The 19,575-nt window shown below is 38.7% G+C and overlaps 1 protein-coding gene across 1 annotated transcript in view; it reads right to left on the bottom strand.

Moving 5' to 3' along the window:
- Positions 1–19,575, bottom strand: part of LOC130164873 (phospholipid-transporting ATPase ABCA1-like) — a 170,464-nt gene that overhangs the window by 105,057 nt on the left and 45,832 nt on the right. The window contains exons 15-22 of the mRNA XM_056369863.1: positions 16,242–16,464; positions 11,493–11,714; positions 7,976–8,180; positions 7,531–7,647; positions 6,783–6,954; positions 5,666–5,797; positions 4,876–5,015; positions 3,984–4,121 (exon numbers count right to left, since the gene is read on the bottom strand). Coding sequence (XP_056225838.1) covers positions 3,984–4,121; positions 4,876–5,015; positions 5,666–5,797; positions 6,783–6,954; positions 7,531–7,647; positions 7,976–8,180; positions 11,493–11,714; positions 16,242–16,464 — 1,349 coding nt within the window. The remainder of the gene's footprint in view (positions 1–3,983; positions 4,122–4,875; positions 5,016–5,665; positions 5,798–6,782; positions 6,955–7,530; positions 7,648–7,975; positions 8,181–11,492; positions 11,715–16,241; positions 16,465–19,575) is intronic.

Genomic DNA, 19,575 nt, shown 5'->3' with positions numbered 1-19,575 from the left:
GGTCACCGTAAGGAAAAGGTGAGGGATCTGGTTGGAAGGCATTGCCGCTCTGTCGGTGCACCACTTTGCTCAAGACTTAAATATCTTGTCCGGTGAAAGGATGAACCCTAATCACCTGACTTTTCTTCTAACATCAACATTAAACTGACATTTTTGGTTAGAAATACAGTGTCTCAACAGGTACTGAACAGACATTCATGTTCTTCTCAGGATGAACTTTGGTGAACTCTAGTGACACTATGAGGTAAAAATTACAGTTGTATTTCACTCGATACAGTTGCAAAATCGAATTGAAGAGCAAGTATCAGATTCCAGCATCAAGAACTACAGGTGTGTGATAGGTGTGTCATATCAAGCAGGCTATATTAATGTCAAAACATGATAAGAAGATATATACTTAGTAAGTAGCTGACTGGATGGAGTTTTCACCCTTTCTTTGCTGAATGTGTCGGTGTTTACTGCAAAAGGTCAAGTCCTCTGCTGAGCATTGCGGCTTTTTTCTTGTTGCTGTGAATTTGTATCTTCGCAGGTCGTATTATCCCAGGGACAAGGACACACTCAGAGGTCATTAACTGCAGCCCAATGCAGCCATTTTGCTTGGCCGACTGTTTCCGCTCTCTCTCCGCCGCTCCTCCCCCTCTTTTTTGTGCCCTGCCACCAGCTGAGCTGCTAAATCCATGCCTTCTCAGTTAAGTATTGCTGCCTTATGCTATGCCAAGCAAGTCTGGATCCCTTTATATAGAAACTCAACAAAATGCCCAAGTTGAATGAATACCCACAACCTAGTCAATTTAACATATGGGGGGAAAAAAGCTTTGCTTATGAAGGGGGTGGGCTGAGGAGATTGCTTGAGGTTTAGTTCGACTGAGCCAGCTCATTTTGTATAGGATGCTCAAACTCACAGATGATTTTCCTGGGGATTTGTTGTGGTTTACAAGCAAAAAAATAAAAATAATCAAAACGCACTGCATCATCCGTGAGTTGGGAGCAAAATAAATGTGTGTGGACTGCAGATGGCCCACAAAGGTATTCTGATTTATAGTGTGTTGTGGTGCATTACAGCACAAAGTGATATATCAAATGGAGTTGGGTGTGTTCAGGTAAATTGGTAGCACTCGCACCACGTACAGCAAAGTGAGGCTGGAAATCTGTTTTTTGTTATTTAGCTTCCTTCCCTCTAAATCAAGCTGATAGAAATGGATTTCACAGTGGTTGAGTAAGGCTGGACAGATATTATGTACACCGGCAGTGAGATGAATTACTGGACAAAACTGTATTAACTGCTGTTTGTGGCAATCAATTCAGATCAATACATTTTTAAATTACCTTGCAGTTTACAGCCTGTCCACTGAGTTTAAATAAACAGATGGGCTTGTAGTTTTTATTAAAAGCAACCCAATACAATATAATAATAAATTAAAAAAAAAAAAACTGTTAGAAATTCATTTTCAATGCCAGGTTTTGTTCACTACAAGAATTTTACTAAATGTTTTTAAGAACACTTGAATGTAGTCTGATCGATTGGCACACTCTGAGAGTACTGTTTTAAATGTTATGTGATGTTCCAGGTGCAGTTTAGTGATTACAGCTTGCTCCTGTCTTCCCCTCCCTCCTCTACCTCATATTTCATTGAAAAGGTCTGATTTTTAACACATTAGCATTTTTCCCAAGGAATCTACTGAATGTCTTTTTTTTCCGTCATAAATCGACTTATGTAAGATCGCGTGCAAGAAACAAAGGCTGATACATTTTTATGCCATTTGTACTGCACCATTGGCTTCAACCGTATATTAATCTGCATTCTTAGAAAAAAAAATGCATTAGGTATGCTACTTGAATTATTCTCAACTGCCAGAGAAACTCTAAAATGCATGCAACTGCAATCTGAGTCTGCAATAAATGGAGTTGATACAAACGTCCAGCTTGTATTTCATCAGTAAATTTGTTTTCAAGGTAAGTCTTGGGAGAAAGCAAACCATTCTGCATATTGCCTAGTTCTAATGATACGTTCAATATAGCCTAATTATGTAAATTCAGTCACAATATCGAAAAGAAAACTGCATAAATTTCTCTCATGCCATGGATATTATTGTTGGAATATACTTTCCTTCAAGTCAAGACTGTAGAAAAGTTTTTGTTGATATATTTCAGAAGAGTGAAACCAGACATTCAGTGGAAAAAACAACATTTACTTGTTTTAGTGTTCTAATAATAATGTGTCCCACAGTTTCTTTGCGCCTCTTGTTTCTCACAAAGTGAACCACCTGCCTACATGTTGAATCTTGAATCTACGCCTAAATGCAGCATTCACTGTGTTTTCAAGGTGGGACTCTCACTGCTATAACATATGGCTACAATATATTGTTTATGGCATATTTGGAGGAGCACCTTCATGTAATTTAACTGCGTAACTACTGATTAAACCCTTATAACCAACTTGGGGAATGTTAATGTTTTTACTCTCAGTGATTACATGGTTGCTGATACAAGCTGTTAAAATGAGAAATTTAGTAATTCCGTGGGAGAAATCCTCAGATATAACAAGTTTCATTAGCTGTGTAATCTAAAATATACTGGGCTGTGTATGTGCATGTGCATCTGCAGTATGTAAAATAAAATGTCACTGCAGTAATAGAACTATGTGAGATTAAAAAAAGATCCTTCCAGGGCACCGGAAAAGGCTTGTAAGTTGGTAGTTATCAATTATAATCAATAAATTAGGTGATAAAAAATGATGCTGCTGCAGCAAAAACATGCAAAGCTGAAGGCACAAGGCGGAATGTATAAAATGTATTATATGGATATCATCCTTAAGGCCCATTTTACAACATAATGAGTGGGGTAATTTAATAGTAATCAACTTCCAGTAATGGATAATAATTAAAAATTCATAATTTGCTCATTTTTACTTCAAATCCTCACCTTCTACAGTCATTTTCTAAAGACACATGACAAAAGAGATATTAAAAAGCTACCTTGAATGCAAAGATAGTAGCATTTTTTATGAACACTCCCTACTTATTACAAGGTATATCAAGCAAATTCATCTTAAACATACACTGAGGGCTTAATTTAAACTATAAGTGCATGCACAGTTTGTCCATGTTCGTTTATACCTCAAGCTCTCATCAACCAAATAAGCCCCTACTGAATTTAATGACAACAACATACACTAAGGGCAATCTGGTCAACCTGTCTTTGTGAAAAACCTGCACTGTTAATTATCTATGAAGAACCACAACATTAAGTCCAATTTCAGCCTTCAGCTTTTTCACACAAATAGACTGCCTGTAGCCTTTTTTGCTTAATGACAAACCTTAGTAACACTGTGGCGCAAATAAGGCTGGAGAAGCACAAAACATGACTCATTCAACCAGCATGAATGTGGGTGTTCTCATTATAACAGAGTTATCTGCGGCTCCCAATTGGAGTGAAAGGACTTGATTAGAGGGAGAGAAGCTAATGACACAGTGAGGGCTGAATGTCACTCAATGCACATTAAACATTTAGACATCTGCTGAGAGAATGTGTTCCTATAATGTCTATGTCCTGCTTACAGCCACTAGCAACCACAAAGTATATAAGGCCAGAGAGTGACAAGCTGACTGATATGGCAGACAATTAGGGACTCTGTTAAATAGCAATGTCAATTAAAGCTTCTTGGATTCACTTGTCTTCACTTGCATTTCAATCTGTTCCAGTACAAATTACAATTTCTCTCCACCCACAATTGAGTGTCACAGAGAGCAAGCCTAAGAAAATAACTGCTGCTGCTCTAGATGGTTCATTACCTTAACAGCTCTCATACTGGATACATTTGACTCTTGTCAGTTAAAAGTTTACCTGCAGCCAGGCTCAATTTTGAAAAGTTTCTTGGTTTGAAAGAGATCAAACATGTGCTCAGTGCATTCCAGTCAATCCTGCAAACATAGGGGACTTCAAAGCCTCTAGTGGAGCCTTGGTTCTTAGCACTGATCCCATACCTTGTTTGTACTTTAACAGCAGTTCCCATATACCCCTGCGGGCATAGGGGTCCACTCCTGCTGTAGGTTCATCTAAGATGACGATTTTTGAGCCGCCAACAAATGCTATAGCCACGGACAGCTTCCTCTGCATGCCACCTAGAAGACAGAACAATCTATATCAGATACAGTATCTTAGATATATTACATCTTGAACATGTGCTTTTATGGCAAAGAATGTACAAACTGCAGCTGACACAAAATGGATAGCCATCTTTGTCCTGGGTGGTAAACAGTCTGCCTGTAATAAGTGAAAAATCCGACAGAACCATCTGTCAGCATTATGTTTGGAGACAGTATTGGGGACTGATTATGGAATAAATGTGTTGAGATGTACTTCTCCGTGTTTTATTGTCTTTTGCACGGTGCAAGATGATTGATGGCAGTGAAGGGGATACACCTTACTACGGTTATTCCAGTCTCCACTCGTAGCCAGCTCTTCAAAATGCATCCAATGTAGTGCTAATGTAGTGGAAATGTCAGCATAGATCAACCTTGAAAGTCATATTTCAGTGATTTCTCTCACAAGCAATCCGTGACTGGGGACAATTTATCAAGCAGGACTTGCTCATGCCCCCCAGACAATGAATTACAACCTGTGACACACAGGTAGAGCGCATGTGTACGTTGAGACGGCTCCATGCGCGTGCGCTGGCAGAGGAGAGGCGCAACAGCGCAGCTTTCGCCTGAATAGAAAGGATAATCTACAGATGATATTCCTTCCCAGGGGGAATGAATGCGGCGAGCACACAAACTGATGCGCACATCAAAAACAAAATTTACATCTCAGCATAATTTAATTCAGACCTTCTGAGATACACAGATCCAAAAGATGTCACGCGTACAGACACACCTGACAGGTTCTTAGCAAGATCCTTCCGCTTATGTGGTAAACCAACATCCTTAATCATCTGGTCCATCTCAATTTTCACCTCATCACGGTTGAGTCCTTTCAGCCGAGCGTAGAAGTAGATGTGCTCCTCCACTGTCAGCCTGGGAAGGTGAAAAAAATATCATAACGCCCATTTGACTGACGTGTGAGGAAGCATGAGTGACCAAAGAGAGCAATTCTTCATATGTAAATGTTTGAAATATCCACAGCGTCACATTAATAGCCTTTTTGCATGACGATCCAGCTCCAATCGAACTGCAGTTTTGTGAACCGCAGTTATATGTCGTAATGTCTACCTCAATGTTTGCATGAATATTTTAACTCTACTTAATACAGATGCTTTGACTGTGTGGGATTAATATTAATGAAAGTAATTTGCAGGTGCTGAGCCATAATTATGATGTAGGACTTGTGTCGAGTTGCAGTCGTCAGTTTGTGGAGAGAGAGAAATAGAGGGGACTCTAAAGGTGAACTGAATAATAGCCAGGAATGACGCTATTAGGAGAAATTTAGTGGATGGAGTGAACCGAGTTCATTTCATTTTTTAGCATAAAAAGGTAAAGTGATAATGATGTGTTGATGTGAAAAATAAGCAGAGACTGAGCCCTCATTATACATATGATTAAATTGCTCTGTAATGATTTTTCCCCACTCTTTCTTCTTCTTTTTTTAATAAACCAGAGGCAAAACATGATTACACTAATGGCCAGTTGAGAACATGGATGGATGGCTATCTGCTAAATTCACTCACTCATTAAATAAGACATTGTGCTGTGGGCACATTCCCAAATACTTCCGGATTCTGTCCATGTCAGTGTGGATGTCATATCCATTGATGAGGGCCGTGCCTGATGTAGGCGGGAACAGTCCTGTCAGAATTGACCTACAGAGAAAAAATAAATAAATAACACACAAATATCCTGATTACATTGGAGATTTGTTGGTTGCTTGGAGATTAATTTGGGTTGTTGATTTTTACATCATAGTAAATAATCATAGGGAGAAGGAGAGTTCCTACAACTTAGAAGCAGTTGGTTGAATTCTATTTATTCCTATAGACATTTTGTCCAATGCAATCAACATATTCTAATTTAATTATCATAATGAATGAGAAAAGATTTTTCTGTCACAAACAGTGAAAAATGGAAGCAGCAATGTTCTGCTGTATCAGATGATTTGTCCATATCATCTCCATTAACTTGTCCTCAGTCTCAGGCCATTAATAATGTATTAACTACTGACAAGCCTGAGCAGAAAAATACAACCATAAACCACACAACAAACACCATACGAAAGATCACAACACAACAGTGCGAAAAATGAGACCAACATTTGTTTAGACAAAAGTTCTGCATACCACCAAAAAGCAGAAATACAGTGTAACACTGAACCTCACAGATAGATAGATGCTCTGGTATCTCTCTGGAAATGCATCCACACAGCGCGTCAGTGTGTGACAGAGTCCTTCCCCTGTCCTCTCTGTTATTGTGCTCTGTAATGTTTCGTTACAGTGGCTCAGAGCGGATGTCTTCCCTTCAGCCCTTAGTCTTGCATCACTTGCTCCCTCTCTCGCTTATTCTTTCTGGGCCACTGGGTTTCATTTATTTGCTGTCATCCAAAACCCCTTCCAACCTTTCCACTATTTTTTTAAACTGCAATTAGATAACTCTCACTATCAACACAACAGCTGACTGTGTGTGATAAATGTCCTCTCAGAAGATGTCACTCTTTGAAAGCAGTGACCACTGAATTAATGTAGCAACAGTACAGTTGGCATTGTGTACAAGTTAGATTAGTTGCACCCTGTGAAATTACATGAACACTGAGCCAAGTGGCAAAGCATGGGAGAAACAGATAATACGACTCACATTGTGGTTGTTTTTCCAGCTCCATTGTGGCCAAGAAAAGATGTGATCTGATTCTCGTAGAAGTCCAAGCTTAGTCCATCCACAGCAAGCTTCTTTCCGGTCTTGTAAATTTTGACAAGATTGCGGATTGAGACCCCCGCTTTCATATTGGGTGGTGGCTTCTCCAGATATTCTTTAGAAACACATGCAAACAAACGGAGAAACCAGCATAAAAGGAGTTTATTTAGATTTATCTAAGATATAAATGTCTTCTGAGGACACAAACAACGACACAAATAAAACAAGACGAACACAAAATAACAAAATCATACTTATATTTATTGATGCTGCAAGAAATTTATCTAAAAATGTTGCTTTTCCTCTTAAATTCAACTTATGTATGTGAATATTCCTTTAATGTCATATATAGTCAAAAAGTAAAATGAATACACAAGATAATAACTTCAACAAAATAACTTTAGCTCACTCCCGTCGACGTTAATTGGAAATTAGTTTTTTAGCAAGTTCCTGACTTGAAACTCACCTTTTTTCCCTTCAAAGCGCCAAAGTCTATTATCACCCAAAGTGATAAATAAGGTGCTAATGTTTGTTTGCAACCCATCCCAGTTAACTTACACTTCTCATTAGAACTATGTTCCCATTAGTACACGAGCGAGCTGTTGAGAATCTGTCAGGTACATGATGCCTGAGTGGGTTACTTTATAGTTACGCACCACAGGTGAGGATTGAAAATTATATGACAGTTTACCATTATGTACTCTGGAGTCCTTCAGCAAACCAGGGTCAACGTCAGTCACTGAAGCTCTCCCACACCAATAAGATGCAGTGAAAGGAAAGTACCATGGCTTAGGGATTCCATATTGGCCTGGGATTGAGCGTGGAGAACATTATTAACATTTTAATAACGACTTGGCTTAAGGGAATATGGTACTTTACAGTGTAGGTTTCCTCTTGACAGCCTGGCACAACTCCTGTCTTCTTTTAATTTGAGTTGAGAAGACCATTAATACTAGCCTGTTAGGATAGCAGCAATTGGATATTGATTTGAAGCTAGGCCAGGTGAATGGACGTCGTGCAAGTAAAATAGAACACAAAATCTTAGCATCTGTCCACTTTTTAAATTTAGCATCACCTCTTCAGACAGCATAAATTAAGTTAGTAGATATTGTACAAATCTCCTCAACAATCATTACCTGGAAAGACATTCTCAATGTACCAGGTGAGCGTCCAGTAAAAAACAGCATCAAAGAGCATCATGATGATGGACACAATGAACGTGTAGCGTTCGCCCTCTTCTGGACTCTTGCCAATGTTGTACCACTGAATACCAATGCCTTGCTCCTCGTACTTGGAAAAGTTCTCACAGCCGTAGCCAAAGGCCACACAAGACAGTAAACTCTGGGAACGAAAGTTAAAACATCAATAGTTAAAGAAGTAGTTTGACATCGTGGGGAATTACACTCATTTGCTTTCATGCTCAGAGTTAGATTAGAAAGTTTATACCACTCCTCAAATAAGCTGGAGCCAAGCAGCTGGTTAGCATAAAGACTGGACACAGTCAGTTTTTAAACAGATTAAACAAACAAGATATAAAGCGTAGTTACTGAATTACTGAACCTTAAAGGTACTGGTGGGCAAATTTTGTTACATTTCAAAATGGTAAAGCTAGCCGTTTCCATCTGTTTACAGTCTTTATGCTAAGCTAACTAGCTACTGGCTCCTCATCTGTTGACAGAAAACTGAGTGAGAGCATTTCCTGAAAATGCATGTCCTTTAAAGTTATGCAGTATTGCCTCAAAGAATATTTCATTATACTTGTATAGTGACAGCCTTTGATTACTGAATTCAGATGACTTAATCATGAGAGATATACTGTTACCACCCACATCACACACATAACTGATTAGTGAACTATTGCAGCAGACAGAGGAACAATATCTACACAGACATCCGCTGCTTTAATTGCTATGTTGCCTTTGAACATCTCTGAGGACTTCAAATTTAGTCAGAAACAAAGATGGAGACTAAAATGTGTGTGCTGGAGACTAAGATTTGTTGGCTCTTTCATACATAGGAAATTGCAAATGATGTGTTGCCCATGAGACATCATCTGCCATGGCCTATCACTCAGCATTGCCATGTTGCCTGCCAGCTGTTTTATCACGCCTCATTTGCTCACAGCATTTTCTCTCGGGCAGAAGCGGTTGCTGAAGCTTCAGAGACGAATCATCGTGGATGCTGTCTACCCGATGCTACATTACCAGGAAGAGAATCTGAAAAGCTCTGCAGTAACGCCAAACCTCTAGCCTGGCTACTAACACTGCTGGCAACTTCCTGTGTTGTCTTCCACTGCCCATCTACTGCCAAGCAATCAACAGTCAGTCAGGAGATGAGAGGTGACAGCAGGGCTAGTGGGCACCCATCCTTGACCTCTGTGTGAACGGCTGACAAAACGACAGGAGCTACTCTTCTCGCTATTGTGAAAAGGGCATGAGTTGGGAGGCGGACAAGCACCCTCTATTGAACACATGTCAGCACTGCAGATTTAGCCACCATTCGGCTGGCTGCAGACAAAGAACATTGTTAAGGGTTAGAGGAATCAGGGTGCCCACTCTGTCTGAGAAGTCATTTTCCAGGACATTTTTTGACAAATGGAGTTGGAATGACGGACAGGGATCACAACAGAGACTAATGCGTTTCTGTCTGAGGAAATTTCATTTAAAAACTGTTTGAGTCAGGTCTTGCATGAAAATGTCAAGAGTACAAAGTCTGCCTGAAAATTGTTTCTCAGAAGGAATTGGATTTTGAAAAACAAAGGGGAGGCATGAGCTGCAATAATTAACAAATTTATCAACAAGTAAACTGATGAAAAATTGGCAACTATTTTCATAATCAAGGAGTTGATTATTGTGGGTTCATTTTTCAAGTAAAAATATCAAACATTCTCTTGTTTTAGCTTCTCAAATGTGAGCATTAGCAGCCTGAATATCTCTGTGGGTTGGTCAGACAACATAAGCTATTTGAAGACATCATCTTAGTTGTAGCTCTATATTTAAATCACATTAAGAGCCACAGTACCACAAAGAATATCTGGAACAAATCCATATAGGAAAGTCAGTTGCCAGATGTTGATTAATAGATTAAGTGATTTCAGCAAATGAAAACCTGAGCAGTTTTAAATTATTTTGCAGGAATTCTTATTTTCTACTTCATGACTTTTCCAGGACTGAAAGATTAATTGAAAATATTTCTGGTTTTCCAGAACATAAAAGGACTTCAGGGTCACTCTTGTTTCCACCTAATTAAAATCTGCAGGTAAAAGAGGGAGAAGTACAGTAGATGGGAAGTTGGATTGTGACTGTGCCCTGTCTTACAGTGGCCCTCTGATACACTGCCTGTAGCTCTTTTTGGCACCGAGCCGCAATCAAAAAATGTTCATATAAATTCAGGTGATCTTTTTGAAATTCTGTTCCGATTAAAGACTTCATTATCAAGGACAATGTCGGGGAGAATTTGTATGCCGCGGCATGGTATAGTTTCATCCGAGCTGGGAGAGAGAAAAGAACCTCTGCACACACATACACGTCTCTGATAAAGTGTGGGGATGAACTGGATAGTGGTTTGGTCAGAGGAACATTGCTCATGCTAATTAGAGGGCTAGAGGGCTATCCATCTAGCTGGAGCAGGGGAGAAAAATCTCAGTGCCAGGGGAGAACCTTGCAATGGCACTTTGTGTAGAGATTAAATAAGGTTTGCAGTACCTTATATGTAAAACGCCAACCTAACCTGCATGAAGTCTGTAGAAGGAAATGGACTGAAAAGTTTCTTAAAGGAAAGGAATGGCATAATTTTAAATTTACGCAAAGACAAGCAATTTCAGTTGATATGTTGGCACTGCTTGTTGGCAAAGGCAAGGTTTACAAAGTGTAAGCTATTACTGGCTGCCAAATTTCAATTTGATAACTCAGAAACATGAGACTGTTTGTCCTGCCCACCCACACCTGATACTGCTTCACAGAAATTGACAAACAAGAAAACATGACCTGATTGAAATTCTCGGAAGATGCACTCGCAAGCACAGCAATGAAGATTCAAGATTTTGTGTGTCTTTGTCTGCGGAAAGGACAGCTTGAGGACAAATGATACCGCCACTGCTGTAAAGGTCACGCAGAAAGGCTACACTGAAAGTTGAGCAATGGTGTACTATTTATCTTTATCCCTTAGAGGATAGGAGAAAATCCCCAGCTTCCTCTGTGCATGTCTGTCTAGTCTCTTCTTTTATGCAAATGTTTCATGTTTCTGTCACTTGAGTGTGTCCGGTTTTAATAAAATTCTTCAAGTTAGTGCCAAAATACGTCAGAACAAGTAAGAGTACTTTTGTGCTTTTGGAGCCTCAATTCAACTCGGAGGCAGACGCTTCACACATTATTAATCAGGAGACTTGTGCAGATGTTATTGACACCGAGCGAATTCACTCCCTTTCTTAACAACCAACACCAATCAGATCAAACCTGTGTATGTTTGGATTTAAAAGGAAGAGGAAATGGATAAGGAACAAACGGCAGTGATTGCCAAAGTGTGATTGTAGTGGCAAAAACATAATCTAAGAATATAACTGAAAACTCCAGCGAGAGCCGACCCTCCTGTATGATAACAGCAGGGGAAGATATTAAAAAAAAAAAACCATGTCAGCGCTAAAGACGGACTTACCACAGCAACCTTGGCCCCGAAACCCATGACGTCCCTCCAGGCGTAGCAGAGGATGTGCGGCAGATAGAGGACAAAGTAGATGAAGCCACCGCACGCTGCTGCTAAGTTGGCCTTAGAGAAGAAGACGCTAATGAAGAAGCACTGAGTGATGGTGGCCACACAGAACACCAGCAGGAAGACAAAGATTACTGAGGGGTCACTGTACTGCAGCACATTCCCATACTGTGTCAAAAGAAATAAATTAGAGATGGGAGAAAGACAGAAATGTGAACATCTCATTCAATGTGAAAAAAACACAGAGAAATATCAATCAAACATACAAAAATTAGAAAAATCGGATTATGATAGCTGAATTTTAAAACACAGCAGAGTAAAAGGTGTTTGAAATTGGTAAAATATTGGAAACATTTTTCCAATGGACTGAAATTCACTTACATTATCTGAAAGTCATTAAATGTGTCACTCTTTTACTCTGCCGGTCTGAAGGAGGACCCTTCTCTAATTTTAGAGAGCTACTTGTGAATCCATCCATTCTCCCACATCGCACTATGATGCTGATGTCTTCTCCGAACCTAATTCAAAGAGGCACTTGAACTGTTAGGATAATGGTGCTATTGTAATGGATGCAATTATGATTAAAAACCTTATAGAGGACACTGTTACATGGAGCCGTATGAATGTTCATTATAGAAACTCTTCTAAATTTGCACAGGCTAAATGAACTCTAAAATACAACTGCGTTAGCGTCAAGTAAAATTATCTGATTTTAGTGCTAGGGTTTCACTTCAGATTAACATCTTCATTATTTTAAACAAAAGCCTCATTAGTTCATGAGGCTCGATGGCCAAAACTCTCCAAAAGTAGTGTTGGGTTCTCCTTGAATCACTGTTTAATCATTTTGAAATCACCTTCAGGACAAGGGCAAGGAGCACAGCACTGACTGCCAGCGGAAGCACACAAGACACTGCCCAGCTCAGCCAATAGATGGCACTTCTCAGGCCCATGATCCTCACTGTCTCCTTAAGCCTCGCCTCTTTCTCAGCGACAATACCCTTTATGATCATGGCCACAGAGTAGATCCAGGCTAACGTCATATATAAGGGGAGGGAGCGGGCCAGAGACCGGAGGAACCTGAAGGGTGAAAGATCAAGACCAGACAAGATAATGACCCCCCGTTTACACCCGGTATTAACGCAAAAATCTGAACCGCCTCTGTATGATTGGGTCTCAATTTGCAAATAACGGACTTGTCAACAAACATGGTGCAAGTTGATATGGGGTTTATGTGTTAGCACCACATAGCATTCATATGGAGATGTATCTCTGACCACTTGATAAATTTAAGTCCAGTATTTACTCTCCTTTTTGGGTCTGCTTTTGTTTCCACTACTCCCAAAGGAAATATCTGTCTCTTTAGCTGCTAAATGCTACACGCTTTGTGTTTGTATGCTGTTAGGTGTTGGACAGACAATGTCCAGAGGGTTTGTCAGAGCATTTTTTTGCTGAGAGAGCCAGCCTGCTGTTGGAAACAGGCTTAATGTGAGGAGTACGATGGAACCAAAGCAGCAAAATTGTGGCCATGAAACCCCAAAAAAATGATCTGATAGTGGCTAAAACATTATGTAGAGCTGAGGTGAACTGCACAGTTTGGGTTCATCATTACAAGCAAGCCCTTTCACATAGCATGCACGAAGTTATTGATACACTCTTGATATAAAACTATTAATTAGGACTGCTATTAAAAAGCAAAACTGTACAGACTGCATTTATACCTGGCTGAGATCTTACCAAACCGCCGATGTAATTACAATGTATTTAATTTACACCTTGCATTAACATGTTTTTCCTTTTCCAGAGAAGACTCAGACTTCTTGTTAGTACCAGGTGTAAATGGGGATAAGTCTGCTGCACACATACACACACACACTCTCTCACACACACACACACACACACACACACACACACACACACACACACACACACACACACACACACACACACACACACACACACACACACTTGCAGCAGACATTTCACGTAAAAATCCTACACTCAATTTTACATTTAGTGTTACACAAGGTGTTACTCTCAATTACACATGGAAATGGTGGTCATTGTATCAAAAGTAAAAGTTCTGTTCATACAGGATCCTAACAGAGTTATATATATATATATATTTATATCATTGTATTATTATTTTATATATTAACAATAGTGTATTATTACCTTGTTATTATTGGTGCAAGAAAATATAAATAGCAGTGTGATGTCCATGACCATGTAGTTTGTCAGTTTTAGTTTACATTAATTTGTAGTTTATTTGTTTGTTTTTTTTTACAACAATGCATTATATTTTGAAGTACAATATTTATGGGGTAAGTATAAAGTATAGTATTAAGTGGTAAGTAAGTATTAAGTATAAAGTATCATATAATGGAGGAACTCAACTAAAGTACAAGTATTTCAAAATGCTTAAATGCAGCACATGAGTAAATGGACATGTGATGTTCCACCACTGCCCATTTCTGGCTCACTAATGTCTCATTTTATTTATTTTCTATCCTGCATGAATTTATGATTGATGAGACGTCAATAGCTATCTTCCAACTGTGAAGGTGGTCCGTGGCGCTGTCATTTGCATTCTTTTCTTAGCGCAGAGTGTTGCACAACAAATTAATCAAATTTTAATGACCGATTTCTAGCTTGACAAAACATTTGGAAGGGGGTTTCATGTTGTCAAAACAAGGACACACTGTCTGGGTAGAGGATCAGCGCTGGTGTGCCTTGTATTGATCATCTCTGATTGGTGTTAGTTTTTGTAAAGACAATCTTGATTCAGCTGGTTTGAGATGGGAGCCAAGTGTGGGAGCAGTGCAAATATACCAGGCTGGTTGCAACATAATAAATGCATTACCTACTCCATAATAGAAGAGAAAACAAGTGTAAAATGGCAGAGGACTCAGGTGCAGATGACAAAACTGGTTGTTGTCACACCTAATCCAGATACAGCCTTATGATAATTACCATTTGATTTGCTATTATTATTAATGCGCTGAAAATGGCTGTGAAATTATCATTTAGAATGGGCCTGTGATCTGAATACACATCGTGCTTGCAGTTGCTCCTCCAAGGCACTCAACTAACTCAATTTATTGTTATTAATGTTTACAAATTGTTGATGGCTTGCAAACACATTAGGCTGATGGGGAAATTACATTTCACCCAGCTGTTCAAATATCAGTTTTTATTTACCAGCAACATTTTCCAATTAAACTGCAAAAATTGATTAGTCTGATCTGAATTAACCATCCTTTTTTTTTTTTTTTTTTTTTTTCATTAACAACGCCTACAAAACAAGGAGTCATTGACGGATGCGCTCTATCTAAAAGGAGACCAATATAATGTTTCTACATCATATGTCATGAAGGGTCTCCCCCTTTTGTGCCTCTTTCCTAATCGATTCTAAAGCAGAGGATCATTTCAAATGATAAGCAAGACCATTATATGCCACTAAATCACTGATCCAATAGAAGGATCATTATATAAACAACTAAACAACAGCTAATTGATTTCATTGTGCATTTTCTTCCAAACTTATTCCACTGATTGATGATGTCTGACCCATTGGATAATAATGCATAAAGTGCCTTATGCATCATAAGCTGAGTGAATTTGAGACAGACTTTGGTTGTCTAAGGCACCATTCTGTTATTTTTGAATCTGGGTGTTCACATACTGTACATCTAAATACAGCCAAGAAAATAACAAGCTAAATATGTTTGTTTGTATTTGCCTCACATGGTCCAGTTAACAGTTACTTTATTTTACTTTTTCCACACAAATCATAGCAGTGTGTATTTTCTTCAGCAGTGTGTATTTTAAAAAAAACATAAACTTCGGGATTGAAAATTGTATTTTAAACGACACACTCGAGCCCCTCCTTCAATATGAGGTCTTTGGTGTACCACTGTTCCTCCCACTTATGGTTATTACCCTGCAAATTGGATTTGACATAATGTAAAATAGTGTACAGCGTTCCAGTGGCCGAAGATAATTAATTTTCAGCTAATCATAGGAATATACAGTACCACATGTTGACTTCTGAAATTACATAACACAAGTCTTCTTTATGTATAAGGCAGAGAGAGAGGGAGAGAGAGGTAATGCAATTAAAGGAAATAAAGGGCAAATACTTCTGGTGTGATTTTAATTGACTAAATTACAGCTTTGGTTGCTTGTTCAACTGATTGGCCAAAGTAAGGTGTGATTTGAAGAATCGGGGCTCATGATTTGATTCGGTGATCATTAATCGGTTATGATTAACAACGGCAAGAATACCAAAACACAAAGCATGAACAATTGTCTGACCTCTGACCTGAACTACAAGAAAATCTGACTATTTGGTTGAATATGATTATGTTCATCATCCTGTTGCTTTGATGAGCTTCAATGTATCTTTTTTGTTTTGTTTGATTTATTATTTATTATTATATAGTGGAACTAAAACTAGAATGATGAAAAAAAAAAATCGTACATTTTTTTCGGTATTTCTAGAAACACACCGCTTGATGCTGTAACAGAAATGATGCCAGTGGCTATTATTTTATTCCATTACCATAGTGATTTTCTGCACCATACATTAATGTGGCTGAAAGAATTAACATTAACATGAGCAAAGATGCATTATATTCACATGTTGATGCTTTGTATTTCGATATCTTCCACTCAGCGACTCTTTTTTTTACTGACCTTAACACTGACACTTATAAGTAAACACGGAACTGTGAGCAGAACAATGTTCTCTGTGAACCTTGAAGACCAAAGGGCGCCGTTCTGAATGCCAAGAGCACGCAGCACTTCCTTGAGCCGCAGTTCCTTCTCCAGCACCAGACCTTTGATGGTCATGCACACAGTGTACATGAAGGCCAGCACCAGGAACATAGGGAGGATGCCTCCAATACTCTGGATGAAGCTGTTTGTTGAGGAAAGCAATCAAAAAAGGTCAGATCCCGAGTCTTTGACATGGAGGCAACAACGCCAGATGACCACATTTGTATACACACTCAGTTGTCAGTTAATTAGATCCACCTAGCTAAACTAGTGCAGTCTGATACAATAGTGCTGCAATGACTCATCCTTCATGAAGGTTATAATGTACAGTTTTTGTTGAAACTTTGTTAGAGAAATGCTGATTCAACTTTATGGTCATTATGGAAGATGTAGTTCGTGTTGCTGTTGGATTATACTGCATGGCGAGGTATTGATGATATTTATCCTGCTCTGGACAAAAAACATAACAACAAAACAAGTGAAAATTGCACATACATATAACTACTTATAAGTGAGTACTACTAAACACACAGTAAGTACTGCTGTATCTTTTCAGAAATTCTAGCATTATACATTTCATGACTGTGCAATGAAATGAAATGTGTTTGATCTATGATGTAAGATCTATGACTCATCAAAACATTGCACTGGAAGAGTGAGCGAAAAATATCGTGGGACCAAAGAAACAGTTTGCATGGATTTTTCCTGCTTGATCCAACACCTGTTCAAAAGTTTGCTGTACATGCAGCACTTCTTTCTCAAATGACTGTGCAAAAATACATAGTTTACTACAATGATGGCTGCGGATATCTGGAAAAGAATCAGTACCTATTTTGGTAAGAAATGAATTGCTTTCATATCCATTTGTAAAAGCAAAACTGTCAAACATTCAATGCTCATTGTCCTTATCTTACGTCACAGTACACTGAATACGTTTGGATTTTACACTGTGAGTCAGAGTATAGAAACTGCTGATATCACCTTGGGCTTTGAGAGATGTGATCTGATGTGTTTTTGATGTTTTTCCGAAACTTTATCATATAATTAATCATCAACTGATCAAGAAATCAAGATTAATTGATAATAAAAAGAATTGATAGTTGCAGTCCTAATGATATCTAACAAAAAGAAAATAATTTTTTCACTTGTACATGCTCTATTCTGAAGGTTGCCTTTTGCAATTGGAGCTTGCACTCGCTCTCGTAAAGTCAAAGGAAATTGATTTTGCAGATCCTGAAGCATTACAATCACGAGGGACAAATCATGACAATTCAAGTTGTATCAATGCAATACAAAGACATTCCGGCGTATTCACTTAAACGCTCAGCTAACCTTCGTCAACTTGGTGCATCAGCTCAGTCAAGCTATTTAATGCTGTACCTCATGCCAGAGATGATTTATGATTTGATTCTGTTACAACACAATGAGGTGATATTAAACCGGCTTCATAATGCCACCAAAATGCCATGTCAATATCTCCTCCTCTGTCAACATAACAAAGCGCTTCCTTTGCTTTATTACACAGAGAAGGAGAGATATCAAATAGATTTTGACAAAGTATAGATTTCACATATCACTCGTGCTTGCATTTCATAAATACTGGGCATATAGTGCAAGCCAAGCACTGCTCAGTACAGATGCATAGATGAAGCCCGAAGTGAATATGCAGTAATTGGCAGAGCGATGCTCTTCTTTCAAGCCATTTAACATAAACAATTGATCAAAGTACACTTCTAGTATGGAATGAATTTCTCCTGTAATTCTGGACAAGTTATTTTTTAAAGGCCTTGCTGAATTCCTGCCAACTGAAAATGGTTCACTCAAACATCTACTTTGCTTAATTGCTAGTTAGCCCGGCAAAAGAGCTTTTTTCTAAAGGTAATTTTGAATCAGTAATTTGTTTTTGTTTTTTGGGGTTATTTTTTGTCTTATTTTCATTTCTTTTTCAAACAAGTCCAAATTAGTTTAAGCATTTATTTGCCCTCTTTTTTTATAATCATACTGCAAAAGCTTTAAAGCTTTCACTTTAATGGATAACTTACCATCTAACAGGTTAACATTACTTGTGCAGGTACATTTGTTTTCGGTTTCAGTCTATGTTTTTGTGTTTGTATTTAGTATAGACGAAATTGTCAATTAATCAAAAATGATGTAAGTATTGGACGGTCCTACAAACTCAACAAAGAGATAAAGTTAGTTCCACTGGGAACTTGGAGGAAGTTCAGTTATATGAGAACTTGAATGAGGGAGAGACATGCTTTCCAGGACACTTCCCCTGCTCTCATGGGATGGATCATTTTCAAATGAGGCCTTGAAAGCAGCAAGAAAAGAGTTTCTTAAAGTTCAGGCCAAGAGCAACTAAAACTGAAATCCCTTACAAGATTACATATATAAAATTTCTTCTTTCAACTTGGAAATGAGACAGGATTTGACGAGATCACCAAATCAATACACTTCATCAAATGAAGCTGATACATTAGTACCTTTTTCCAGGGAGGTAAGCAGCCTCAAGTAACAACTGCATCAAGTTGAATACTAATTCTGGCATTATCTGCTCCTGATTCTACCCCAACCCCTCTGTTACAGCTGACAGCCTGAGTGAGTTAACTCCTTCTGTGACTTCGAGCACTGGAGGGGGAGAGATCAGTCATGCACACCGTGTCTGACACTGACAACCTTGCCACCAGATGCTCTTGAATTATACATTCGCTGATCGATCAAAGGTGCTTAAGTAACAGAACTCCGGGCGGGTCTGTGTTACAGGGCTCCACTTACATTGGCAGCCTGACCTAAATTTAGGGAAGCTGGAAGACTGATTTCTCAGTAAATCGAGAGATAGTAGAGCATGGCCTCCCCAGAGGCTGGCGTGCTATGCTAAAAAAAAAAAAAAAAAAAGTGTCCTGTCTCCTTTTGAGCAAATATACTGTTGAGTTTCTTGGCTGGCTGGAAATGAGCAATTCATTGAAGGGAACAGGCTTTATTATTCAATGGGGATTATCTCATTGCTGGTACAAATTATTGCTCAAGGAGAGATGCGCATGTGGTTATGGCATAAAGAGATCCCATATGTCATGTGGTTTTCTTTCTTTTTTTTATCCAACAGCAAGATTCCATCTATAAAATGCAGTATAATTCCATTAACCAACAATGAAGCAGTTTTGAGACAGCTAGAGTTTTGTACAATTTCAAAAGGTTTGTCTCAGCCATACATTTGGAAAAAAGAGAACTGATAAGCATTGATGGTGATGCACTG

The sequence above is a fragment of the Seriola aureovittata genome, chromosome 23, assembly GCF_021018895.1.
Source record: "Seriola aureovittata isolate HTS-2021-v1 ecotype China chromosome 23, ASM2101889v1, whole genome shotgun sequence".
Classification (NCBI taxonomy): Eukaryota; Metazoa; Chordata; class Actinopteri; order Carangiformes; family Carangidae; genus Seriola; species Seriola aureovittata.
Note: the sequence above shows the minus strand (reverse complement) of the source record. Positions and strands in the feature narration are given on the sequence as shown.